General features: G+C 45.7%; 1 protein-coding gene and 1 long non-coding RNA gene across 16 annotated transcripts in view; one reads left to right on the forward strand and one right to left on the reverse strand.

The window, feature by feature from the left end:
- The window catches only part of EFCAB6 (EF-hand calcium binding domain 6), a 234318-nt gene that overhangs the window by 128743 nt on the left and 78898 nt on the right, over positions 1 to 26677 (forward strand). For all 7 annotated transcript variants that reach the window (XM_038550277.1, XM_038550279.1, XM_038550280.1 and 4 more), the window contains 3 exons: positions 15741 to 15855; positions 18292 to 18425; positions 23991 to 24223. In XM_038550277.1, the coding sequence (XP_038406205.1) occupies positions 15741 to 15855; positions 18292 to 18425; positions 23991 to 24223 (482 nt within the window). The remainder of the gene's footprint in view (positions 1 to 15740; positions 15856 to 18291; positions 18426 to 23990; positions 24224 to 26677) is intronic.
- Positions 1 to 26677, reverse strand: part of LOC111097630 — a 47280-nt gene that overhangs the window by 2621 nt on the left and 17982 nt on the right. For 3 of the 9 annotated variants that reach the window (XR_005365524.1, XR_005365517.1, XR_005365516.1), the window contains 5 exons: positions 24079 to 24170; positions 23413 to 23594; positions 14667 to 14763; positions 10511 to 10568; positions 8725 to 9058 (listed from right to left, as the gene is read on the reverse strand). This is a non-coding gene — a long non-coding RNA (uncharacterized LOC111097630). Of the gene's footprint in view, positions 1 to 7646; positions 8612 to 8724; positions 9059 to 10510; positions 10569 to 14357; positions 14585 to 14666; positions 14764 to 16467; positions 16578 to 23412; positions 23595 to 24078; positions 24171 to 26677 lie in introns of those variants that run through there. The other 6 variants (XR_005365518.1, XR_005365520.1, XR_005365519.1 and 3 more) reach the window with 6 other exon arrangements.

The raw sequence follows: 26677 nt of genomic DNA on the forward strand, positions 1-26677 counted from the left end.
CTGAGTTAACCGCAAAGCCCCAAAGCCGTGTCTTACATAAGAGAGGTGACTGTTTTTCTCTCTCATGATAAGGAGTCCAGACGTGGTCTGTGCAGGGCCATTGAGGCAGCTCTACAGTGTCTGCAGAGGCCCAGGCCGCTGCTAACTTTTTCATTCAGCCTCATTCTCATGCTTGGAATGCAGCTGCTGGGACTAGCCATCACACACATGTTCCAGGCATAAAGAAGGGGAAAGGTGTAGGCAAAAGGCTTGAGCCAGACAAGTCTTTCTTTTTTTAAAGGCTTTGTTGGAAGCTTCTCTCAGCAGCTTCATTTTATTGACCAGGCTCTGTTACATAGAGATTTTATAGAGAGAAAAGGGTGATTTTTTAAAAAAAATTTTTATTTTTTATTTTTTTGCTGGGTACATAACTACCTTTATAAAAAGCAAAGCTCTCTGTTCGTAGGGGGGAAGGAGGGAGTATACATCAGGCAGGCAGCTGTAAGTCCCTGCCATCCTCTCTCTCAGTAAACAGTTTGAGGATGCCTGTTCCATACTTGGTACAGGACTAAACCACATGGGGACGTGGAGAAAGCAGAAGTTTCATTGCTTGGGGCCAGTGACCCACAGGGAATATAAAATGACAAAACATCCAAGGACACAGAAGTCAAGATTAGTCTAATTGTGTAATTAGACTAATTGAGCTAGTCCATCCATCAGAAATCTGAGGGCAGCTTTACATTCCAGTTGCCTGTCATTGGCTGTTCCTGATGGTAAACTGTTCTTTATCCTCAGTAAATACACTGTACATTGTTCAGTTCACTGTTATCCTTAGTCTCATCCCTGGAGTCCCAGCTGAGGCCCCTAGAGAGAGACATGGGGCTGCAGAGCTCCTCAGCAAACATACAGAGCCCCTGAGACGCATATTAGTGAAGCAAGAGTCTGTAACAGCCCAACCCAGCGCCCTAGATTCTTGATGCCCGTGGCTCTTTGCTTCACACCTGCCTTACCTGGGAGGAGGTGACCTTTCCTTCCTCCTCCCAGCAGAGCACCCCATGCCCTTTGGGGGCTGGTCAGACTCCCATGTCCAGAAATCAGCTCCCTCCCACCCTTGACCATCACTTCCTAATCACACAGCCCTTCCCCCTTGGGGGTCAGGGACTAGGATATAAACCAAGCCCATAAACACCACTGAGCATCTCATAGGCCTTGGGTGTGGTTAATCAAACAAATTAAGTGACTATGGTGACTCAAGGAGAATTTGAGTTTTTTTACAGTCGAGTAGTAAATATTTTCCATCTGGTTTTAAAACTTCTATTGGGAGCATACAATTCTGGTAAGTAAAACAAGTATTTAAAAACTTTTTATTGTGTGTTGTGGTCACCTTTGTGAGGGGAAAAAGAAAAAAAATGAGGGAACCATAACAGGGACAAACTGAATTCTTGCCATTTTCAACAACATGGATGGATCTCAAGGATGTTAGGCTAAGTGAAATAAGTCAGCGAAAGACAAGTACTATATGATTTCATTCGCCTATGGAATCTAAAAAACAAAACAAAGGAACAAACAAAACAAAGCAGAAAGAGACTCATGGATACAGGAAACTGGGTTTCCAGAGGTGGAGAGGCCTGGGAGGGGGGTCGGGGGGTGGTGACATAAGGCAAGAGGATGAAGAGCTGCACACCTCCAGTTATAAAATATGTTAAGTCCTGGGGATGTAAATGTACAGCATGGGGAATATAGTCAATAATACTGTCACAGCTTTGTGTGGTGACAGATGGTAACTAGACTTAACGTGAGGATCATTTCATAATGTATAAAAAAACATCAAATCACTGTGATGTGTACTTGAAACTATTAGGATGCTGTATGTCGATCATACTTCAGTTTTAAAAAGTTTAAAAAAGGACAAACAGAAACTTTTGTAATAAGAGATGCAGGTACATTCACATAGAATCCAAGACCCCGAGAGCAGGAGATCTTCATGGGGTCATCTCCCCACATTTGCTGCTAAAGGGTTTTGAGGTCATGTTGCATTTTGACTACTGTAGGTAAAAAAGAGGAGTTCTCCACGCTAGCTCTGAGACCCCATCAGATTCAGCACATGGGGTACCAGCTCTCTATATTTGCTGGAGGTGGGGGGGTTGCTCATGACTCCGGCAAGAAACACTTAGGGAGAAACAGATGAAGTGCTCTTTTGAGGACTGGTGGTGGGGACCAGATGAGTAGATCTGGTTTTTAGTTTCCCAGTGGTGCTCATGTTTTAAGGGGTGACCAGCCCTGTGTTCCAGGTCCCTCACATGTTCATTTTTGTTGGACCATGTGCCAACGCAACCATTAGAAGTCTGTATTTCTCCATCTTCTGGCCATCACCCTCTGCCAGAGGCCAAAACTAGACTCTCGCAGCCTCTGGCTGTGCCCCAACTGGCTACATCTTCCAGGGCAGGAGCAGCTGCAGACCTTTGGTGTCAATCAACCACACTTCGAGGGCCTCCATGTTTCCTTGAGTTCTCAGGGCTTTTCTTCCTGGATGGCCTTTGTCTCCTAAGTACCACAGTGTGGGGACTTGCATTCAGTTCTCGAGGTCAGTGCTAGTCTGGAAGGGGAGAACCAGTCCGAGTCTCCAGTGTAGCCACTCCAGCACCACCACCAACCTAGTGAGAGCTCTGCTAAGTGGGCCCCTGCCTGGCCCAACCCTGCTTCTCAGCCTCAGTTCCACTCCCAGAATCATCAGCTCTTTCAGGGAAGACACAATTGCATAGCTTCAGATCCCCCGTGAAGAGTCCTTCTCACCTGGAACTTCCATCTCTCAGACCTCATGGCTTCCTTGGCTCTCCCATGCCTTCATTTTATCTTATAGTTGTTTTCAACCGGAATGTTAGCACACCAGGAATTACTCCATCCTATCCTGAACCAGTTGAAGTCTGCCAGTTTTATTAGTCTTTCCCAAGTAATAACTTTATTTTTTTCTCTTATATTTGTTTTACATTTGTGTATTTCTGCTGTTACCTCAATGATTGTTTTCCTTCTACTTGATCAGGATTTAATTTGCTTTTTTTTTTTTTTTTTTCAAATTTCCTGAGATAAAATGTTAGATTGTTGCTCTTTAGCCTTTATTTCTCTCGTGTATGACTCGATGGCTACACGTTGCCCTCTAGGTACAGGCTTAGCCATATCTACAAATTTTGGTATATCACTCATTGTCATTCAGTTTAAAATATGTTATAATTTCCCTTGTGATTTCTTTTTTCCAGTGGTTTATTTAAAAAGTGTAATGTTTAATTTCCACACAGTTGGTATTTTCTAATTCACTTTTATTATTGATGTTAAAATAGATTCCATTGTGAACAGAGAGTAAATTCTAAAGTCTAAATGACTTCAACCTATCTTGTGAAATATATTGAGGCTTGGATTATGACCTGACATATAAACAATTTTGGTAAATGTTCCATGAGCCCATGAAAATAATGCATACTTCACCGTGGTCCTTCAGTTTTCTTAAGTATGTCAATTAGATTGATTTCATTAATTGTGTTTTTTTGGAACTTCTGTATCCTTATCAAATTTAAGCCTGCTCACTCCATTAGCTATTGAGAGAAGTGTGTTGAACTCTTCCATCTGATTGTGAATTTGTCTAGTGAAGATCCTTCTTTATTCAGTTGATTGTTGCTTTTTTCACTTTGAAGCTAAATTATTGGGTGCACATAGATTTAGAATTGCTGCAACTTCCTGTGAATTATCTCCTTTATCATTATGACATGACTCTTGATACAGAGTAATGCTACTTGCCTTCCAGCCTATTTTTGTCTCATAATAACATAGTTACTTCAGCTTTTGATTCCTGTTTGCATAGTGTCTGCTTTTCTGTCCTTTCACTTCAAACTTTCTGGGTGCTTATATTTCAAGTTAGTGTCTTATAGGCAGAATATAGCTGATATTTTAGAAGGTTAGGTTGTGACAGTCAGTCTTCTATTTGGAGTATTTAATGACTAATATTGTTGGTTTTATATCTCTCATGTTAATATTTTTTTCTATTTGACCCAGCTTTTTCATGGGTCTTCTTGCCTTTCTTTAGAATATCCTACTATTTCTATTAATCCATTTGCCCTTCTGTTAGCTTGTCAGTGAGAACATTCTTCTGCCACTGGTATAGAGGCTACACTAGTGATTACAACATGCATCCTTGTCTTATAGTTTGTAGTTAAACACAGATTATTATGTTGACTACTTCCCTAACAGGGTTAGATTTAAAATGCTAAATTTTAAAAATGCTTTAATTTCACTTACCCCTATCTTTTGTGTTATTGTTGTTGTGCATTTAAATTATACATGTAGGTTAAACAAGACACTATTATTATTACCATTATTATAGTAAATAAGCTGCCATATGTGTCTACGTGTGTATGCTGCTCTTATTCTTTCCATCTTACATTTTTGTGCTAGCACCTACGCTCATTTTTATTTTAAAGACTTCCCTTTTGTCCTTCTGCTAATGCAAGAGTACTGACAGCTATCTTGCTGAGTTTTCATGGTTTACACTGTTTTCCTTAGTTTTTACCTCACATCCTTTTTCTCTCCAGGACCCCACCTTACATTTAATTGTCACATCTCCTTAGCTCCTCTTGGCTCTGACAGTTCCTTTCTCAGACTTCCCTTGTTTTTGACTGACCTTGGCATTTGTGAAGATTACTGGCCAACTATTTTGAAGAATGTCCTCTGTTGGGATTTGCCTGATACTTTTCTCATGATTAGACCAAAGTAATGTTTTGGAAGGAAGACCAGAGGTAAAGTACCCCTTCTCATTGCATTCTATCAGGGGATATGCCATCAACATGGCTGATTACTGTTGATATTGACCTTGGTCACCTGGCTGAGCTTTCATTCTTTTCCACTGTAGACTTACTCTTTTTTCTCTCTCTCTTTGCATTCTGTGCTCTTTGGGGAGAAGTCACTATGCATAGCCCACAGTAAAGGAATGGGAACCTATTATGCTCCACCTCTTTAAGGGAGAATATCTACATAAATTATTTGGAATTCTTCTGCATGGGAGATTTGTATCTTCTATCCCATGTATCAATTGATTCACTTGTTTATATCAGTATCCACTCATGCCTCATTATCCTTTAAATGTCTGTATGATCATTAATAGGGTTTCCTTTTCTACTACTGATTTTGGTAAATTTTTAAAATCTTTTCTCTTGTTTATTGAATAGTTTAGCTGATGGTTTATCACTTTTATTGATCCTTTTTATAAAACAAGCTGTGTTTTCATTGATTGTCTCAATTGTTTGTCCATATTCTATTTCAGTCATTTCTGGTCTTATCTCATTTCTTTTCTTCTACTTTACTTACTTATTTTTATTTCCTTGGGGTTTAATTTTCCTGACACATAAGGGGATTCTTCTTGGCAGGCTCACCTTGAGAACCTGGTAGAAGGCCTAGTGGTAAAATCTGTGAAAATATGGCCACCTCCAAAGACTGGTTCCCCATGAGTTTCTGAGTCTTAGGCTAATCCTTGCTCACCCTCCAGCAGTTTGCCAAAATTACCACTTACATGTTCCTACCAGTTTGTGGCTCTAATGGCTTCTGTTCCAGGTTAGCTGATCTTGGCTGTGATTGTATGTATTCACCTGTCTTCCAGATATCAGATTTCTCTGATGGCTCTAAAAAGTTACTGATTTTCAGTATGTTCAGACTTTTTCTTGTTGTAACAATGGAAGTGATAACTTTCAAACTCTTCACATGTTAAATCTGGATGCAGAAGTTCAGTCTTTTTAAAGATATTTTAGCTGGGAATAATAGCATTTTAGGTTGGCGATTACTCTCTTCTGGCATTTTTAAGATATCATTCCATTGTCTTCTGGCTTCTATCAGGTGTGTGGATAAATAAACCATCAGTCTTATGTTGCACATTTAAGTGGATTGTGTCTTTTTCTTTCTCTAGCAGTTTTTAGGTTTTTTTCTTTTGGTCTTTGGATTTTAGCAGCTTTCTATATGTGTTAAGGTGTGGCTTTCTTTGTTTGCATTCTGCTGGGGTTTGCAGATCTTGAATCTGTAGGTTGATGTGTTTAATAAAAATTCCCAGCTCTTGTCTCTTTTCTTTGTTAGGTCCTGTTCTGTCTGTCTTTCTTGGCCTCCAGATATGTATGTTAGACCTGTTCACTATTTTTCTTTCAGGGCTTCAGTCCCAGAATTTTCCATTGACTGACCTGTCTTCCAGTTCGTTGATTCTGTGTTCTACTTTTTCTAATCTGTGGTTAATTTTATTCATATAGTTCTTAATTTTAGTATTTTTTTCAGTTGTGGGATTTACATTTGGTTATTTTTAATACATTCCATATTTGTGTCTTTTCTTCTGTTGTCTCAACATATACCTGTATTTTCTTAAACATATTTATATCTCCTTTAAAAATTCATTTTTTTTCCTGCTAACTCCAGAATCTGGGTCATCTGTAGATTTTCCTCTATTGTCCTTTTATCCCCTTGATTTTGGGTCACATGGCCCTGTCTTTTGGAATGGCAGACAGATTCTTATTAAAGATGAGATATTGTGTTAAGAAAGTAGAGAAGCTCTAGATAGTGGCTCCCTTTCCCTGCTGATCAGATAGAGTGGGGACTGATGACCTTAACCTAGTTAGGGACTGAGTTGATTTGAGGCTGGATTGCAGTTTCTCAAGGCTCCATTTGCTTGGGGTTTTTTTAACCTCCTATTCCTAATATAGCCTCTAAAGTTTATAAGAGAAGTTGGGTTATTCTCTGAGCCCTTGCTCCTGAGAAATCCTGAACTTCAACCTTTGTTTTCTCGGGACCACAAGGTGACAAACAAAATCCCATCTTTCTTTTAGAGACTTTCTGCCTTGATTCTTAGTCTTCTGCCTTGCACAGCTTCCAAACTCAGCAAACATCTTGAGGGGATAACAGGCAGTGTTGGGTTCAGTTCTTTGCTTTCCCTTCTCATGAATCATCTATTTAAGTCTCTGGTTTTGTTGTCAGGTTCCATGAACTCATCACAAGTTCTGTTTGCTTCTCCACCTGCTGGTAGTGACTGACTGCCTGGACCACCAGCCCCAGCCTAAGCCTCTTGCCCTGCCCCCACAATGCATGAGGGAGAGTTCTGAGGGCTCCCCCTCCTCTCAGATTATTGTCCCTTTGAATCCTAGTTGCCTCAGCAGCTTTCTGTACTTCAAAGAGATGTTTTGCTATATTTTATCTGGATTTTCTGTTCTCACTGGAAGCATAGACCTACTGTAAGGAAAGTTGTTCCAACACACAGAACATCAGTCATTCCATTTTTGATGAGCATTCACTTCTCTTTTCCTTTTTTTTTTTAAGATTTTATTTATTTATTCATGAGAGACACAGGCAGAGAGGCAGAGACACAGGCAGAGGGAGAAGCAGGCTCCCTTCAGGGAGCCCAATGTGGGACTCAATCCCAGGACCCTGGGATCATGATCCGAGCCGAAGGCAGATGCTCAACCACTGAGCCACCCACGTGTCCCCTCTTTTCCTTTTTAAAATCTCTTTAAACTATCTTTCTTTAACATGCTAATGTGTTTATTTCTATAGAATAAAATCCCAGGAGTAGGACTGCTTGGTCTGACATAATACATATAAATACATGTTGTCTATTTGCCTTTTAAAAAAATGATTAATTGATTGATTGATTGATTGATTGATTGATTTGAGAAGGGTTGGGGGAGAGAGAGATCATGTGGGAGGGGCAGAGGGAGAGAGAATCTCCTGCAGACCCCCTACTAAGCATGGAACCACATGCAGGGCTCCACTCACAACCCCAAGATCATGACCTGAGCCGAAATCAAGAGTAGGACACTCAATTGACTGAGCCACCCAGATGCCCCTGTTTGCTTTTTAAGACCACACTATAGCATTTATTATTTCTGATAGCTATGTAATAGAGTATCTTTTTTTCCAACCCCTGTTAGCAATAGGCATGATAGCTCTTTTAAATTTTTGCTGGTCTGGTAGTTTTAAAGTAATAGCTCAGTTTAACTTTAATTTGTATTTATTCCCTGACTACTTGTAAATGTATAATGTTTTTGCTATTAGGATTTGTTTTCCTGTGAGTGACCTATTTACATCCTTTGCCCTCTTGTCCACATTTAAGAAATGTTTATTATAGATATCATTTTTTATCCTGTGCTCTTAAGAAGCTTTGAGTTCCCAGTTTTTCCCCATCCTCTGGATTCCTACCCCTGGAACTTTCTCCCTGTAAAGTGCTGTATCTCTCTTAATTAGACCCCAGCCTCTGCCCTCCCAGCTTCTATGGCTCTTCTTTGATACTTTCCCATTTGACAGGCTCCAGCCTGGTTCTCTCCTGAGGGCACTGCTTCCCCATAGCCCCATCTCCCTCACTGAGATGTGGGGTCAACGGGGGCAGTTGTCTGTGTCTTTTGCATTCTCTGCCCCATCTCCAGCATCTGAAACAGGGGCCAGCACTTAAGTGCTCAATAAATACTTTTTGAATGAACTCAATCAGTTTTGAAAAGCATGATAGTGTTTTGGTTTAAAATGTAAACTCTGGAGCCAGGCCACCAGACCTGAAATCACAGCTCTGTTATTTAATACTTACATGACCTTGGGCAAGCCTCTCTGGACCTCAGTTTCCTTATCCCTAAAATGGAAATCATAGTAGTAGCTACATCATAGAATTGTTATTAGAACTAAATGAGCACACATATATGCATTAGTTTCCTAGGGATTTGTAACAAATTACCACAAACTAGATAGCTTGACACAACAGAAATTTATTCTCTCACAGAGAGAAGCCACAAGTCTGAAGTCAAGGTATCAGCAGCCATAGTTGTAGTGGAGGATCCTTCCTTTCCTTTACTCCTCCAGCTTCTGATGGTTGCTGGCAGTCCTTGACATTCCTTGGCTTTGTAGCTGCCATTAATCCAATATCTGACATCTTCCTTTGGTGTCTCTGTGTCTCTACTTGGTGCCTCCTCTCTGTGTGTCTAAGTCCACAGTTTCCTCTTAGAAGGATTGCATTCATTGGGTTGAGGGCTCTCCCTAATCCAGTACACCTCATCTTAGCTTGATCACATCTGCAGAGACCCTGTTCCCATTAAAGGTCACATGCACAAGAACCTGAGTTAGGATGTCTGCACATCTTCTGGGGGGACATAATTCAACTCAGTACAATGTGTAAACTCTTCCAATAGGGCCTGGTCTTTGGGTTCACTCTTGTATCCCTACTGCCTTCAACAGTACTTGGTATATAGGTGTCCAAAAAAATCTGTTGAATTAATTAATTGATCAACACTTTGTCTACTGCACTACAAAGATATTTTCAAATCTATCATTCATCTTTTTGTTTTATATCTTTTCCATTAAAATGTTTTAAGTTTTGTACAACCAAGTATATTTGTCTTCTTTCCTGTCTTCTTTATTTTCTTTTTTTAAAAATAGATTCTGGGTTTGTAGCCTTGGTTAATAAAGTGTCATGCCTCGAGCCCCCAGGCCACTCTTTCATATTTTACAGACAATCTCCTGAACTTTCTTGCGAGAATTTTTACTGTTTTATTTTTTTAATAAAATGCTTAATCCATATGGAATTAGTTTTTGTATATGGTGTAAGATGGGGGTCTTTTATATTTTCCCGCTGGATTATCATTTGTGAAATTCTCATTATACTTGGGTCTAAGTCTGGAAATTTCCACCTTGTTACACTGATCTATACATCTTTTCCATATCGATGCAATGTGGTGGGGTTTTGCTTTTATTTTTTAGCGAAACTGATCTTTCCTCATTTTTCTCCCTTTTTACATTTTTTTTGGCTATTCTGAGGCCGTGTTTATATTTGTCCATATGAACTTTATCCATTTGCATTATTAGGATCTCCCTAAATGCATTATTAGGATCACAGTTGGACTTCCACTAAACTTATTAAAAACGTATCTGCTTTTGAAATCAGGAAGAGAGAACGTAACAGAATGTGCAGAAGACAAGAGCAGAGAGCCTGTCATTCCACAGGGGAGTGTGGCCATTCAGTGTCCCTTTCTCCTGCTGCACTCTACTTGGCTCTCAGCTCTGGGACTCACAACTTGTGTCCACTTGCCCTTTGGACCACAGATCTGACCCTGGGACTTGAGAATAGCCCCGTCTGAAGGAGGAATGGCTCATCTGCCCTTATCTTCAGTCATCACAATCCGTTACTCATCTGCTCATGGAACACTAAGGTTTTACACATGTATGCAAGAATGAGCAGGTTCTGGATATTTGCCTCTAAAATTACGCATCTGGTCGATTTACTCGTTACACCTGGAATTCTGCTTGACCCTGAAAAGCTGTCAAATCACTGTGTCTTATATTCTCAGACTGAGGCTGTCTCATTTCACAATTTTTGAAGGTTAATTTTGGTTCAGCATTTTGTCCTTCTGAGCGATCGGAACACAATTTTAGTCTTGTTGGGTTCTACAAGGATAATGTATTTTTAAAAGTCTGAACCAAATCATGATTGTCATCATCATGCTTGCAGCAAAAAAGAAAAGAAAAACTACTGTCTTACCACTTGGTGATCACTGTTGACAAGGCATTCCTCTGTCCCGAAGGTCCAGAGTTGGGCGCTAAGGTTGGAGAAAGGATTGGTTTTGAAAATGTTAGGGCAGTACCATCGCTGGGGGATGAGGTGGAGTTAGGTCAGGTGGACCAGACAGATCTAGCCTATAGACTAGAAATTTCTAGATTTGAGGTGTGGTCGGATTATGATCATGGTAGGTTTCTGGTGGTCACAGCACTGTCACCAAATGTATGGACTTTCATAGATGCAAAGAGTTGGAAAGGCCCTCAGAGCTCATATACCTGCCATGATCCCCTCTTCACCCCAGCTCCTCTGTTGTTCACCATCTCAGTGGGCAGGGATGTTGAGCTTGGTCGTGTGTGTGGCTTTCTCTGACATGGTATGTGGTAGATGTGACCTGAGCAGCAGCCTTAGATCTGCTGTGTGCTCTAGGGTGGCCTTATGCCCCAGAGACCTGCTGGTAGAAGAGCTTTCCCAGACAGCTCTCATCCCTTTAGTCTGATCCCCAGAAGGAATGCACATGTAACAGGCCTAAACCCAACCTGCAGCCTGACGCCAAGCCCAGTCAACCCACAGCCTGCATCAGGAATACCTAGCGAAACCCATCTTACATCTGCCAAACTGCCCTTGACCTGCATACCCACAAGTGTGAGAATAAATGTTTGTTTTCTTGTCAGCCACTGGGCTTTGTCGTGCATAAGCTGGCTCATGGAGTTTCCAAACATGTGGTACATAAAGGCTCAGGAACACCCAAACCCAGTCCTATGTAGGCTGCCCAGGCTGTGTCATTTGAATGGGGAGTGACACACTTCCCAGCCTGCGGCTGTGCCTGTTATTTCTAGAGCTACAACTGTGAATTCAGACTCAGTCACTAGTGCTGATTTGTTGTCACTGGCCACCAAGCATCTCTGGGCAGTAGCCCATACCTGAGTCACTGGAGTGTCTGCATACTACTCCCATGTAGCCCTGGGCTCTGGGTTCCTCATGGGTAAGAGGTAAAGTGGCAGCTATGCTATCAGACTCCCCTCCCCATGCTGAGTCACAAGACAATGCTGTCCCACAGTGTCCAGCTGGCATGTGTCCACACCTTTGCTCTGCCACTCAACAGCTGTGTCTCCAGGAAATAGTTGGTTTATTGAGCCTTCTGCCTAAACTTTGATCTCCTTATTTGTAAGACGGAATATGTCATAGCTTTGTCGAGGAGCACTGTGAAGTTTAAGATAATGTATGGAAATCACTGGGTACAGCGGCCAGCACCTAGTAGAACTTTAGCCACGGTCTCTTTCTCTATGACACCTGTGAAGTTTCCATCACCACCTGGTGTCAGGAAGGAGTGGGCTTCCTGAGAAGTGGCTGTGAGACCAGCTCTGGCCCTTGTCATTAGGCTGTCAGTGCTGGGACTCTGCTTGAGATGGTTGCCAGCTTGAACTCTCACACCTGAGCCACTGTCAGGTGGAACACGCAAGCAGATACTTGCTGTAAGTAATGCTGAAGGAGGCTCTTCAGGATGAATGAGTTTGAGTCTGGGTGGGGCTCAGATGACCAAGAAGGAATAAGAAACACTGGAAATGGTATATATCCAATTACATATAGAAGACTATTATTTTTTAAAAAGATTTATTTTTATTTATTTATGATAGACAGAGAGAGAGAGGCAGAGACACAGGCAGAGGGAGAAGCAGACTCCACGCGGGGAGCCCGACGCGGGACCCAATCCCGGGACCCCAGGATCGCGCCCTGGGCCAAAGGCAGGTGCAAAACCGCTGAGCCACCCAGGGATCCCGACTATTATTATTATTATTATTTTTTGTAATTATAAAATGTATATGAAGGCCACCTGGGTGGCTTAGTCAGTTAAGTATCTGCCTTTGGCTCAGGTCATGATTTCAGGGTCCTGGGATTGAGCTAACATCAGGCTCCCTGCTCAGTGGGGAGTCTGCTTCTCCTCTCCCTCTGTGTGGCGCTCTCTCTCTCTCTCTCCCTCTCTCTCTCAAATAAATAAATGGAAAAATCTTTTAAAATGCATATGAGTGCTTAAAGCAAGCATTGTAACATTGCTTGGGCTTATAATCTATGTAGATCTAGAACAAAGGCCAACTGTAGCTTAGTGGACAGGTGGCAGAGTAAGGCCTATATGGTTGCAAGAGTTCTTCATTTTATGTGAGGTGGTTCAATATGAACTCTAAATAGCCTGTGAATAGGTAGGGGTCTATATTATAATCCCCAGAGCAACCATCAAAAAGGAGATGCAAAGAGGCATAGCAAACAAATATTCTTCACACAGAGACTGGTGGATGTTTCTCTCCTCAGATGCTCTGCAGTGGCTGGGCTTGGAAAGACAGAGTCAGTCACCCAACTTCTTGTTGTGGGCACCACTTGAGAATGCCTGTCTTCACCAAGAGAGCCAGCAGTATTTCCACGGAACGATGTGGCATCGTGTGGGAGAAGCAGTCTGCAATCTAAGGGACATCCCAGGGATGGCGGAAGTGACAATTTTGTGAATCAAATTATTCTAGGCCACGGACTGTCACTCTTGGAGGAACTTTCTTAGGGAAATGCCTCTTTAAAGAGACGAAAGGACTTGACTTGAATGGTTAAACATTTTGAAATCTGCTTTATTAATGCTGCGGTTTAGGTTTACGTTGTATGGTAAACTGTCTCCAAGGGTCATGATAAATCTAGTTGATTTGCTGTTGTGTTCATCTTAGAAATGAGAGTGTGCAAGGGGAAGCTCTAGAGACATGTGTTGGTAAAGTGCATAGTGCCTCTTCTAGCCATCACACCCTCTGGGTTTTGCGTCCTGTGTGATTCTCTGTGCCCATAAGGGATTGCATCCTGCAACCTCTGGGCCGGCTGCTTACGGCATGCCCAGCCTCCCTGGTGCTTCACAAGCCTGCAGGCTGTGAGACATTTGCCTACAGACATTTCCTTACTATCCATTGCATATGTTTTTATGAAAGGACCGAGCAGGAGGAATTTGCAATGAATAATTCATGTGTAATTGTTTTCAAAATATAAAGTTATTTTTCAAAGAAAGCAACCAATCTATCCATTTTGGAGTCCCCCTGCTGCCACTTGGGTGCTTCTGCGTGGGCCGCAGCTTTCCATCGAAACACTCATGCCGTCCCGCACTGGGCCAGGCTCTGCCACAGAGCTGGGACAGGGTGTGTGTGCAGACGGCATGGAGCTGTCAGCATTCCCAGCCAGCACTTGCCTGCACAGGTCCCCAGGCAGGCCTTTGGGATAGCCTTGGACTCTAGCCCTGCTCTCCACCGAGTCCCTATAGGCGACACCACATGGCTACATTCCCTTCCCTTTCCACCCGGCTTCCAATCCTGCACCAAACACATCCTGCAGCTTGCTGACATCAACTCATACACACAAGCCAAGCCAAGGCCAGAGCCTGACCTACTGGGCCAGTGCAGATACAGTGAGCCACTGTCACATTCCGTGCATTACTGACACTGACAGTGAGAATAAGAACCAGCCAATGATGCCAGCCCCCTGGGTCCTAGTGCCGTACACCAAGAAGGAGGTGCCCAAACAGAAGGAGCCAATGACTGCACACAAATTGTGGATACCCTGCTGCCGCTCAGCGGGTTTACATTTTGCAGCTCGAGTCTGAAGAGGACGTAGCAGAAGGCTCAGTATCTGTAAAGGCCTCAGTACCATCCTGACATGTGACACAGAATAAGCATGATGGTGGTGATGACGGTGACGGTGGTGATGATGGTGTTGGTGGTGATGATGATGGTGATGGTGGTGATGGTGGTAATGGTGGTGTTGGTAGTGATGATGGTGGTAGTGGTGGTGATGATGTCATGATGATGATGGTGGTGGTGGTGATGAAGTCATGATGGTGATGATGGTGATGATGGTGATAATGGTGAAGGTGGTAGTGATGGTGATGATGGTGTTGATGATGGTAATGAAATTGGTGGTAGCAGTGATGAGTACTGTCTCATCTCACCCCCTTTCCTTACCCCTTCAGCTTCCTCCACAGAATGCAGTCAGTGTGATGCTGACCCTTCTGTCCTCTGCTCTCCAACTTGCTGTGGCTTCCTGTGGCATCATAGCCCCCGACATATGTCAATGGCTGGTCTGTGTATTTCCTGCCCCCTTTCCTCTCAAAACACAGACTAACCTTTCTTTCAAAACTGGTCTTCAGACTCTTCTGCTCTCCCAGACAGATTTCCTTCATCTGTCCTGGGCGAGTTCAGTCATGCTGGATGTCTTTGGCCCTTTGATGCACAAACACATTTTAAAGTGTGATTCAGTGTTCTCTTTTGGAAGAAAACCCATGTTTTCAAATTTAAATTGTGGTGCTTTGAGAGTAGCAGGGATGGTCTCTTTTGTCCTGCTTATATTCTCCTCAGCATCCCTTCTGGGGGGAATTTACCTATGGCAGGTAATACCAGCCAGGTTGCTGGCCTACTGGCCACTGACAAAGGGGGTGCCAACATCATCTGCTTCTTGAACAGTCCAACTCATCAGTTTCTTCTAGGAAGGCATTACTAGATAATTCTGCTTCACTGTTTGCAATGCAGGGAAGTGCATTTTTTCAATTGTCCTCCCACCACCACCACTACTCACACAAAATGGAAACCATTAGTAAGCAGTGGGCTCTGTGTGGTGGAATGAAGGGAATTCATGGATGACTTTCAGTGAGTGCACTCACATAAGGAGAGGAAAGGGTCCGTGGATGCCCTCTCCCCCACAAAAAACCATTGTAGCTTGCAGTTTCAACTGAAGATCATAATGAAACTTGAGTAAAAATTTTTGTTTTCCCTCCCCAAACCACCTTGCTTTATTTTGTTCATGTTTCCTAGGGTATATGTGAATATAAATCTAACTTAGGAGACTCGAAACTCACTGCAGTCACAGCCTATGTGAATTTAGATGTCTTGGAAGGCATGGCCTTTGGAAAGGTTTGCAGTGCCAACTGCAGCCCCTAGTGCCATGCCCACTGAGACCAAGGCTGGGAGCCCACTTACTCCTTTGTTCACTCACTCACTCAACAAACAGACCTTGCCCCGGGCCAGGGAGCCAGGCCACCCGGGCCCCGCCCACAGGGCGACTGTGGGTGGAGGCAGACAAGTAACAATCACAGGCTGGAGCTTAGGGGCGGTGGCTGCGGGGCTGGAGGAGCTCAGCCGGCAGGGAGGCAGGGAGCCTGCCGCAACCTAACTGCCTCTCCCTCCACTTTCTTCCTTGCCAGGTACTGGAAGCTAGTGGAATGCCCATGGATGATGACCAGTACGCTCTGCTGACGGCAAAAATAGGATATAAGAGAGAAGGGATGAGTTATCTTGATTTTGCAGCAGGATTTGAAGGTAGCTAATCACCAGCGCAAGCCCCGCAGGGACAGAGCCCCCACACACACACACACACTGGTAGCGCCACCAGTCATCCCGAGCCCTGAGCCCTGCCTCGAGCCCTGAGCCCTGCCTCGAGGCCACTGGGTTGAAGCAGTGTGAGCTGAGATGCTCAAACAGTGTGTGTTCTAAGACTGGCAACAGACATTTTTGTTTGATTTTATCTGACTGTGTTTCGGCCTTTTCTTTTCGCTAAACCAAACTGTGAGTGCAGAATTTTGCCTGACAGAGCCTTCTACAGACTTAGAGCACAAATGGTTTCTAAAATTTGCTTCAAAGCCTATGCTTCTTCAATCACGCTTCCTGTCCTTTGGGATTTTCCTCCTGAGAATAGATACTGTTTGTCTGTGGTTAGTGGCACCCATATACCAACAAGGCAAGTATCCTTCCTCCTTTTTTGTAGATAAGGACACACAGATGCTAAAAAATTCAATGACATGCCCAAGATCACTCAGCCACTGGCCCTCACCTCCTGCTGCCCCAAAGCAGTTGCCAGGAAATTCTTCACGTGCGGTACGCTCAGGCCTGGAAGCTGTTGTCACCCACTCTTACTCTCCCCTGGCCACACACCTGGCAGAGACATGATGAGCAGCTGGCCTCCCCTCTCTCCGCCGAGTCATCCTCCCCCTGGTCTCCACTCTTGCTGACATTTAAATGGACAAATCAGCCCTCTAGAAAAGCTGCAGAAATCACACAAACATGTTGATGGAATACTCTATGATTTTGCAGCGAATGCACTGCAGACTGGACAGAGCAGGATGCAGAAGCCCTGTTTGCGTTTTGCCATCCTTCCCACATTCTGTCTGGGAGATGACTGGGCAGTGTGATGGGTCTCTCCTAGAGAGACTGGCAGCTGGGACTTCTCCCCGGGAAAATGCAAAGGACCCATCTGACCATGGCAGATGAGCATTTGACTGTCCTATCCTAGGGGAGAAGAGGTCCCACATGCATGAAAACAGGCAATTCGAGAAGCCATAGAATTTTAGAATGGTGACACTTTGGGTATATATTTTGACATTTTTGAAGGAAAAGGAACTCACATTTATTTTAGTGCTTCCAGTATGCTAGGTGAGTTCATTTTTCAAGTGAGGAAATGGGGGCCCCGGGTGTATCAGTCACTTGCCCAGAGTCCTGGGGCGGTGAGTCCCTTACAGGATGGAAATTTGACTCAATAGCCATCAGTTGCTCTTGGCTTCCTCCCCACCTCTGTTCTTTCCCTCCGCTCTCCTCCTCCTTCTCCACCTCTCATCAGTCTCCCAGCGCTACCTGTCTCCTCTAATAGCCAGGTGCTCACAGGGGTGGGGATAGAGACCCAGGCCCCAGCTGGCCCCGGGCTAGGGGTCTGGGGTGTGCATGGCAGAGGGGACTTAAGTAGATAGTATTATCTGCCAGATGGAGTGAACCTGAGGGAGGCCACTCCAAGCCCAGGTGGAGGTGACATAGAAGCCAGGTTCAAGGAGACTGGACCATAGGATGCCCATGAGCTCCTGACACTGCCCACCGTCTATCCTGCAGACCACAGCAGTGGGGAGAGGGTGGTTGTGACACCTGCAGAGAACCACATCTAAAATAAAGTCCTAGGTTTATAGCCTGGCTTTAAACAAGGCCACACTCCAGTAATCCCAACCTGATGGAAATGGCTTGTGGTTTTTTTTGTTGTTGTTTTTGTTTGTTTGTTTGAAATGGCTTGTTTTTTAAGTAGAGACTATAGTTTCTTCCTCAGTTTTAGGGGAGAGAAAGGATATAACCCAGTAATTAGCCTCAGGGCTCTGGAATCTGGCAGGCCAGGGTTCAGCGTTGCTGTCGTGACCTTGGGGAAGTGGGGGGGGGGACCCCTTGTGCCTCCATCCCCTCATATGTAAAATGGGCGTAATCATAGATTTCCTTGTGAGTAAATGAAGCACAAGAAGAGAATCTACCTCTTAAGGTTGTTGAAAGACCAAAAAATGTTTGAAGGCCCCTCGTACAGTGTCCAGCAGATATGTGGTCAGGAAACACCTGGCGGATTAACAAATGTGATTGTCTTACACATTGCTATGTTTGGGACATGAATCTAGGAACCAAAACCAGGCAGTAATTCTCACTCGCTGCTTCTGGGAATGAGAAATGAGCAAGGTGTAGTCCTGCCCTGTTGGAAGAATAGGCATGGTGGTCACTGTGTGCTGGACAGGAGCGCGGCCCTGCCATCTAGAACAAGTTCTTTTTGCAGTGATATCTAAGACACTGAAGGAAAAGAAACCAGAGCATAACAACGTTAATGCTTAAGTTCATTTCACAAGCCTTATTTCTGTATTTTGGCAGGATTTGGGGCAGGAAGAAATGCAGTATTGAAACAGAAATAAAGAGGTATGTGTGCCACTAATGGAAGTCTTCTGGTTTATGTCATTGTTTCAGATGCTAAAATGAGCAGGCCAGAAGTGATCCCATTGCAGACTCCAGTTCTTTCCAAGACTAATTTGGACAGATACTTTATAACCGCTGAAGAGTGCCTGAAGCAGTTCCCCCAGAGACTGAAGGAAGCCTTCCGGGTAAATTATGACCTGTCTGCTGTTTGGCTTATCTGGACACCCCCCAACCCACCTTGCTCCCAGCTATTCAGCCATGCTGGCTCTGATTCCTGGAGCCTGTCATGTTCTGCTCATCACGGGACATAGCACTTCTCTCCATAGACTCAGGCTCACCCCTTCTCTCCTTCCTGGGGAAGGGGACTCGGGCGGGCCTCACTCTGCCATCCCCTCCCCTCCCTGAGGTCCTTCCCTCCTGCCACTTTGCTGGGTCTGCCTTCTGCCTCTCAAAGGCCTTGGAGAAATAAGGAGGGGCGGTGGGGAGGGATGGGTCAGGACATCCTGAGTTACAGGTAATTTAGGATCCATTTGTCCATTCTCTCTAAACCACCCATTCACTCACCAGATGAGTATTACATGCTTAGGATATGCTGGAATGTCTGCTAAAAGCTGGGGATGAAAGGTAGGATCTGCATCCAAGTACAGACACATGGGATTGGATTGCCTGTTGTAGAGGGAACAGTAGTGTGCCATGGGGACACAGGGAAAAGACCCCACTAAGGAGGACTTCCTGGCAGAGGTGGCCCCTGAACTGAATCCTAAACCCTCAGCATGTGCCGACTGGAAAAAGAAAGGAGCAAACAATAGAAGAGGGAACTTGCTGAAGGCAGGTGGCGGACAGGTCCTGGGCTTCAGGGAGAAGCTCGCAGATTGGTAGGACGGGTTGCATGTGGAAGCTGTAATGGATAAGACGAGAGAAATCTACAGAGGCAGGCATAGAACGATCCAAACTGCTTCTGTGCTGAGAAGTAAGAGAGCAATTAAAGGGGGGAGATCAATTTAATAAGCCTGTATTGCTGCAGGGCGGCGGCCCCAGGGTGTGCAGGAGCAAGTAGGCCAGGAGGGGGGCGGTGAATCCAGAAGAGGAGGGTGGGGAGCAGCTGGGGGTGGAGCTAGCCCCGAGTGGCAGGGGCAGCCCGAGCTCCCTGTGTTTCTGAAACCTCTTCCCAGCACTGACTGCCAAGTGGAGATGCATTTTGGTTACCAAGCTCTCATTTAAAAATAAATGTATTTATGATGACTGTCTGGCGTGGATTTGCAGGATGGTTCTGACTTTGAACATTCTGTCCTGCCGTCAGACCATGCATCCTAATCCTGGGCTTGAAAATCTACAGTCCCCGGAAGCGTGCGCAGGGAAGGGCTGGTCCTCAGTGTTCAATCTGAGCTAGTGCCCCGGCCAGGGGAGCACGGAGCAGACAGGGGTCGGGCGAGGGCTGAGAGCCTGCTGTTCTGAAGAAGGAAGGCCTGCCTGTAGGGCAGGAGGGCAGAAGGGGAAGCAGAGAGACACCAGGAGCAAGTGTTCCCTCTGTGCCAGTCAGCAGAGCACTGGAGGGGCCCGGGTCCCAGACCAGCACCCCTCTGCTGCCCTTACCCCAGGTGCTAACTCACCCACTCTGTTGCAAGCCTCCTTTTTCTGGCCTTGCCCTCCACCTGTCTCCTCTGCACCCCTTTCCCAGTGGGGGGACACCAGAGCCATGCTCTGTACTAACACCACTGTTTTCCTACCTTTGGTATACATGTGGCTTGGTGACAGTGCACATGTGTCCCATATTTCCCAGTGATCTTTATTTTAAATAATTACATAATGAACTGATTCAATGAACGTTCACTAACACCCACTCTATCCTGCCAAGAATGTATAATCTAGTGGTTGAGACAAAGAAGTGAACCTCTAATTGCCAGAGTTTACAAGGTCCGCCCTAGGATTCAGGTGACACTTGAAGTCACTGGAGATTTGCTTGTTCTCCTCACAGGTATATGTGAATGAGACAAAGTGTGTGCCTTGATTTTTTGAATGGGAAGGGAAGCGCTTTACTTTTTTTTGAGTTCTTCTTTGTGCGAAATTCTTGAAAGTCTCTCCTCAGCAATAATGAAAAACCCAACCTGTATTAGTGTAAGATACTATCACAGCTGTTGCTGTTGTCTGCCCAGTAATTCTGTAGCCAAATGAGGCCCTCTCAGCCCTCAGCGGGGGTCACAGGTAAGCTAGTCACACGCCCACAGCTCAGGCCGAAGACCATGGAGTTGAGGAAAGACATCGTGACCGAAAAAGGGACGTCTTTTCTCCCTGCCCTGGTGAGGAAAGCAGGCATAGAGAGGCCCTGGGTGACCCGGGGACACGACGTGAGCACAGGTTCCCTGTGCCCTGGGGGCTCCCTCAGCCCAGGGCTTACCCTCCAGATAACATCTCTGCAGGGTCAGGCATGTGTCCATGGGTTCAGGTGTATATTTTTAAACCATCAGGATCTAACCACCCCCTACAAACACACGCACACACACACACGGCATCATTCTATACATACATTCCCCAACTTCATTTTTCACCCCACGGTCTGTCCTCAACACCAGACCTTGCGGAGTGGCCTCGGCATGCAGGCCTGATCAGAGTGTCCCCTTTGCTTGTCCCCTTAGGACCAGCCCCCGTCCCTGCCTGACTGGCCTGCGGTCCCCAGCTCTGCACTGGCTGTGGCCGCCTCTCCCACTGTAACCTGACTCCTCTCCTCCTCACTTCACACTCCAGCCAGTGTTCTTCCTCCCTTCATGTCTTTGCACATTCTGTTCCTTTGCCTGGACTGCCAGTCCAACCCCTTTGATCAGCCTAACTCCTGCTGGAGCTCTGATCTTTCTTCAGTCCTCGGTCCTCCCTCCTCGCCTTCAGATCTGTGGGGAGATCGGCTGCCGGCCGTCCTCCTCCCAGCACAAGCGCATGTGGACTTGTGATCCTCTGAGACATTAGGGCTGCATTGTTCCTGAACCATCCACAGTACCTCAAATGGCCACCACAGGGCCATCCATGTAATAGGTGATCAATGTGTGTTTGTTGAATGAATCAAAAAAACCTCCAGTTCCATGCCAGACATTGAACTGGAAAGATTACATAAGTGGCCCCATCTGTTTAAATCCTCACACTACCCTGTCAAGTAGGCTTTGGCATCCTCATTTTACAGATGGAGAAACCAGGGGTCTAAGATGGGGAGAAACTTACCCAAAGCCACATGTCTAGTAGAGGTTGCATCCGTGTGACTCCAATAAAATTAGGAGTCTTCATTCTGGGAAGCCAACGACCGAGGTGTGGGGAATGATGGAGGTTTTTAGATTTGTGAAGATTGTAAATGTGGGTTCCATGGCATCTGGACTGTCCCTGTCATCCGGCAGTCCAGGCTGGCAGTGAGCACGGCTTTCATGCCTGGCTTACAGGCCTTTCTGCCCCACTAGACTGAGAACCTTGATATCAGGGACCATATTGTAGTTACAACAGGTATCTGCCCAGCAAAGTGCTTGGCATATAATAGGTGCTCAGGAAACCCTTGCTGCCCTCTCCAGACCCACCAGCTTCATTCCACAATGTGTATTAAGCACCACTCCAAGCTGGAGGTACAAGGAACAGATCAGAGCCCTGGTCACATGGTCACCTTCCAGAAAGGGAGCCAACCATGAATGTACAAGTCTCGTTTGTCAGGTGGTGGCATGTTCCATGAAGAAAAATAGGGCAGGGTGAGTGTCAGGGACCAATCGGGGTGCCGTTGTCCACAGGGCTCAGGAGATGCTCCCTGAGAGGTGACATTGGAGCAGACACGCTAAAGGGTGCAGGTATTGTGGAGAACTTCCCGAGATGCCCAAGGCAGGCTTGGCATGTCCACAGGACAGCAAGGGGGCAAAGGAGAGGAAGGAGGGCAGAGGGATTGCAGGGTTTGGGGGTCATGGCAGGATTTAGGATCAGACTCTGCGTGCAGTGGAGAGCCAGTGTAGGGAGCAGAGGAGCCCCCAGACTCTGACCTGAGCTGCAGTGGGATCACCCCGGCTGCTGTGCTAGGAGGCGGTGGCAGCAGGGGTGGGGACTGCAAGCCCCTTGGGAGCTTCTATGGAATTCGGGGAGAATTGGTGGAATGGGGAGAAGCAGGGGGGTGGGTGGAGACAGGATCTGTGTGCACACACTGGCTGTGGCAGAGGAGAGGAAGGGAGGGGCCGGGGACGAAGCCAAGGTTTGCAGAGGTGGGAAGGCCTAGGAGGAGCAGGCTGAGGACGGGGCTTGGAGGTCAAGGGTTTGACTTGGGACTTGCTTCTTGCTTGGTTTGGTGTCCAAGCGGAGGTGCCCCAAAGCCACTGCAGATGTGAGCCTGGAGCGGGTGGGAGGGCCTGGTGCTGACCGTGATTTCCCGCTAGGGAATCAGCAGCAAAGAGATGGCCTTCACCCGGAGCAAGTCCCTGGTGGTGGTGCTACTAGAGACACAGGCCCCTGCCTGCCGGATGGTGGTGCCCCCAAGAGACAGGGGCTGCACTTTAAGTTGGTCCCAGTACTATTTAGCACAGTGACTGCACATATTAGGTGCTGAATGAATGTGTGAGTGAAGATAGATCTTTCCACAAAATCCCAAAACATCTTAACTAGACACTTGAATCCTAGTGGGCCTTGCTTTGTTGTAACCTCTTAAGGCAGATCCTGGGAGATACAGGTATGAGTTCAGGGCCTCCAAAGTCACCAGACGAACCTCCAGGTGGGGGCTGTGTCAGGTACTGATGGAAATGAGGGGTGTGGGGCCACATCATCGACTTTTCAAGCCTGAGACTTAGGAAGTACATATGGCGGAAGCATGGACATTGGCCAAGACAACCAGTTCAAAGCCCGAGGGCCAGGCCCTGGCTGTATGGTCTCAGGCAACCGTAATAGTAACAGGCAACATGTTAGGGCACTTAGAAAACATGCCAGGGATTTGTATATATTACATATTCAACCCTCACCACTGCCCTAGGAAGTAGGGACTTTCCCAATTCCCATTTTATAGATGAGAAAATGGAAGTGTGGCCAGGTTAAATATCCTGCCTAAGTTTACACCAATATTAAGTGACAGAGCTGGAAACTAAGCAACCTAAGCAAACTAAGCAACCCGCCTCCAGGTGTTGGAGCATGGCCTCTAAATCACATGTTCCCTTGCAGCCTCCATGTCCTCACCTTCAGGATGGAGATGGCCGTGCCCTCGTGCCACACCACCAACAGAGCAGGTGTTCCCTGTCCTTCAGGTGCAGCAGGCATGCGATCTCAGACAGCGCTGGCTCCTCAGCTTAGTTCTCAAAAACTGAGCCCTGGCCTCTGAATGGCCCCTCAGTGTGCCATCCAGTACTGCCCTTGTTTTCCTGTAGACAAAAGTTGTCAAACATCATGAAACTTCTGTAGAAACCTTAAGAGCAAGATTTCTTTTCTGCCCCAAAAAGCTCCAGCATCCTCTTAGTTCTGGTGCTAGAAGGAGAGGTTCCATAAACACAGAAAGTGGAAGGGAGGGAAAGAAGAGCCTTTTCTTGCCCCTTTTCCTGGGCTCTATCCTAAAAGAGGGCACCGGAGAACATGGTTCATCATCTTGGAAAAACCTGTCATGCCAAGGATATTCCTGGAGGAGTGAACTCTCCGTAAAGCAGTAGTGGGAACACTGGCCCTTCCTCATTTTGGAGAGGAGCCCGTTTGTGCAGGGTTGTTAAGTGTGTGGTTGTCGGGGTTCAGAAGGAAGTGCTTTGACGTGTGCATTTTGTTTTTAGGACCCCTACTCTGCCTTCTTTAAAATAGACACTGACAGGGATGGCATAATCAACATGCATGATCTTCACAGATTGTTACTGCACTTACTGTTCAATCTTAAAGACAAAGAATTTGAGCGTTTCCTGGGCCTTCTTGGCTTGAGACTCAGCGTCACTCTCAATTTTCGGGAATTTCGAAATCTGTGTGAGAAGAGAGCATTGAGAACAGATGACGCGCCTCAAAGACTAATCAGGTAAGAGGGCAGTGCAGCTCAGCGCCTTTGCCCACGCGAGGTCCTGCGTTCCCACCGTGCCCACGGAGGGGGTGGGGCACAGAATTGCCCCCCGTGAGCGATTATTTTGTCTTTTTTGGGGTTCAGGAAAAACCACACAAGGAATATGTGTTCAATGTAAAAATGCTAGAAAATACGGGCACAGATTAGAAGGTATAGCTGATCTAGTCCCCCATGAACGTTGTTTTGGCATTTCACCATGAATCATGCCAGTCTTCTTTCCAGGCACACAACTACAGGCATGGACTTATATTTTTTTCTTTTACAAAGCTGGGGTCAGATGTATATGCATGTTGCTCAGCCTTCCAAGACCTCTCGGCACCCTGCCTGTTGAGCTGTGGGGGGCCCGTGGGGGGCTGCTTGTCAAGAGAACACTAGTCCAGGCGCTAGCACACCAGCCCGTGCAATCCACACAATCCGTATGAATGCGGGAACCATAGAACACCTTATAGTAATTGGTGGAAACTGAGTATCACTTCAGTCTTTTCTTATGAATGTAAACATGTATACACAGTTGACCCTTGAACGACACAAGATGCTTCAACTCTGCAGGTTGACTTAGAGGTGGATTTCTTTTTTTATAAGTACCATATAGTATATAAATGTGTTTCCTCTTCCTTATGATTTTCTTAACATTTTCTCTTCCCCAGCTTACTTTATTGTAAGAATAAAGTGTATTATACATATAACATACAAAATATTGGCTAATGCATTATGTTATTGGTAAGACTATTATTAGTTAATTTGGAGGGGAGTCAAAAGTTATGCAGGGATTTCCGACTGTGTAGAGGTTGGCATGCCTCACCTCCTCACTATTCAGGGGTTGACTGTATATCTTTTTCTTTTTATAAATCTGGAGTCAGCTGTGAAACTGTTTAGGGAGATGCAAGGAACCCTCCAGCCCTTTCCCATGCAGTGCTCCACCCCCAGCCCCTGTCTGCTCCATAACAGCCTCCCTCACGGTGAGGAGGGGAGTCTGCATGTCCAGCCTGGCTAGAACTCCATTTGTCTCCTCCATTTTTCTCAGTAAGAGCACATGCCCCTTTAAGCAAGAACAGCAGTGCCAATACCATCTACCCTGTTGAGATCTATTGACTGTCAACAGGCATGAATGAAGAAGCCATTCAGCCTTGACCAATTGTTACAAGTATAATATTACTATTTTTTGAAGCATTACCATCTATTATGATAATACAGAGATGTGTTTTCTGCATGGTAGTAACATTCACTCGGCTGTTCTGCCCTTGAGGTAATCGTGGCCCACTCCTTCCACCAGGAAGGGGCTCCCTGGATTGGGGAGCCTCCAGGAGCCCCCATTGCTGGGCCAGATTGCAGGATTCTTGGCTAGGCTGCAGAGGCCCTCCGATACTGGTCTTTAATTTTTCTCTCTGAATTCGTTGGTTTTATTTTGCCTGCACTGTAAGAAAAGCCAGCCAGAAAGAAAACAACTGTAGTCTCTTTCTAAGTGAAATGATCATGTAGCATGTGAATTGGACACCTGCTTCCAATTGCCCAAGTTCTGAGGAGTTTTAATATGAGACTTGATTGCTTAACATTAAAACAATACAAAAATATCCTTCAGAAAGAATTTTCTGGAGAATGTATGCAGAATGAACCTAGACAATTTCAACCACAAAGCGCCATCTTCTCATTCAAATGACTCAGCCTTCTTATTTGTATGTATGCCTTCATTCATTAAATATTTACTGAGGGTCTGCTGTGAGCTAGATGTTGTCCCAGGATGAGATGGTGCAAGGATGAATAAGACTCCTTTTGAGGAGCCCATGGTTGAACATGAGACAGGTACAAAAGTAAAGAGCTACACTGAAATATAAGGATGTCTGAAGTGCCACAGAGATGGCTAAGCCCACTTGATGTGCACAGGAAAAGTGAGACGTCTGAGTCGGATCTTGAAGTGTGAGCAGGAGTTTGTCAGGTGCAGGCTACCAAATGGCCGGAGAACAGCATTTACAAAATCTAGAGGTGGGAATGTCCAGCACACTGGGGAAATGGGGAGAGGATCCAGGTACAAAAGTGGCATGCATGGTGGGGCATGTTGGGAGGGGAGTCCTGGAGAGGCAGGAGGGCCAGCTGAGAAGGAGCTAGAGAACCGGGCTGAAGAGTTCATCCTTTACCAGCAGACAGGAGAGGGTTTTATGCTGTGGAGGGAGGGGCTCACATTGTGCTGCAGAAAGATCCTTTAGCAGCCCCAGAGTAGTGGATGGATCTAAAGGAGGAGAGTGTGCAGCCTGAGTAGACCTCAGTGTGGCCTCCAAGGCTCTGGTGAAGATGGCTCAGAGACCCCAGTTAAGGCACTACTTTAGAAAAGCCAGACCCTCCCTTGACCAGACCCCATGCCTGTGCTTTGTGAAGACATATCCTTTAATACTCTACTACTTCACTACTACTTGACTT

Source organism: Canis lupus, chromosome 10 (genome assembly GCF_011100685.1).
Source record: "Canis lupus familiaris isolate Mischka breed German Shepherd chromosome 10, alternate assembly UU_Cfam_GSD_1.0, whole genome shotgun sequence".
NCBI lineage: Eukaryota > Metazoa > Chordata > Mammalia > Carnivora > Canidae > Canis > Canis lupus.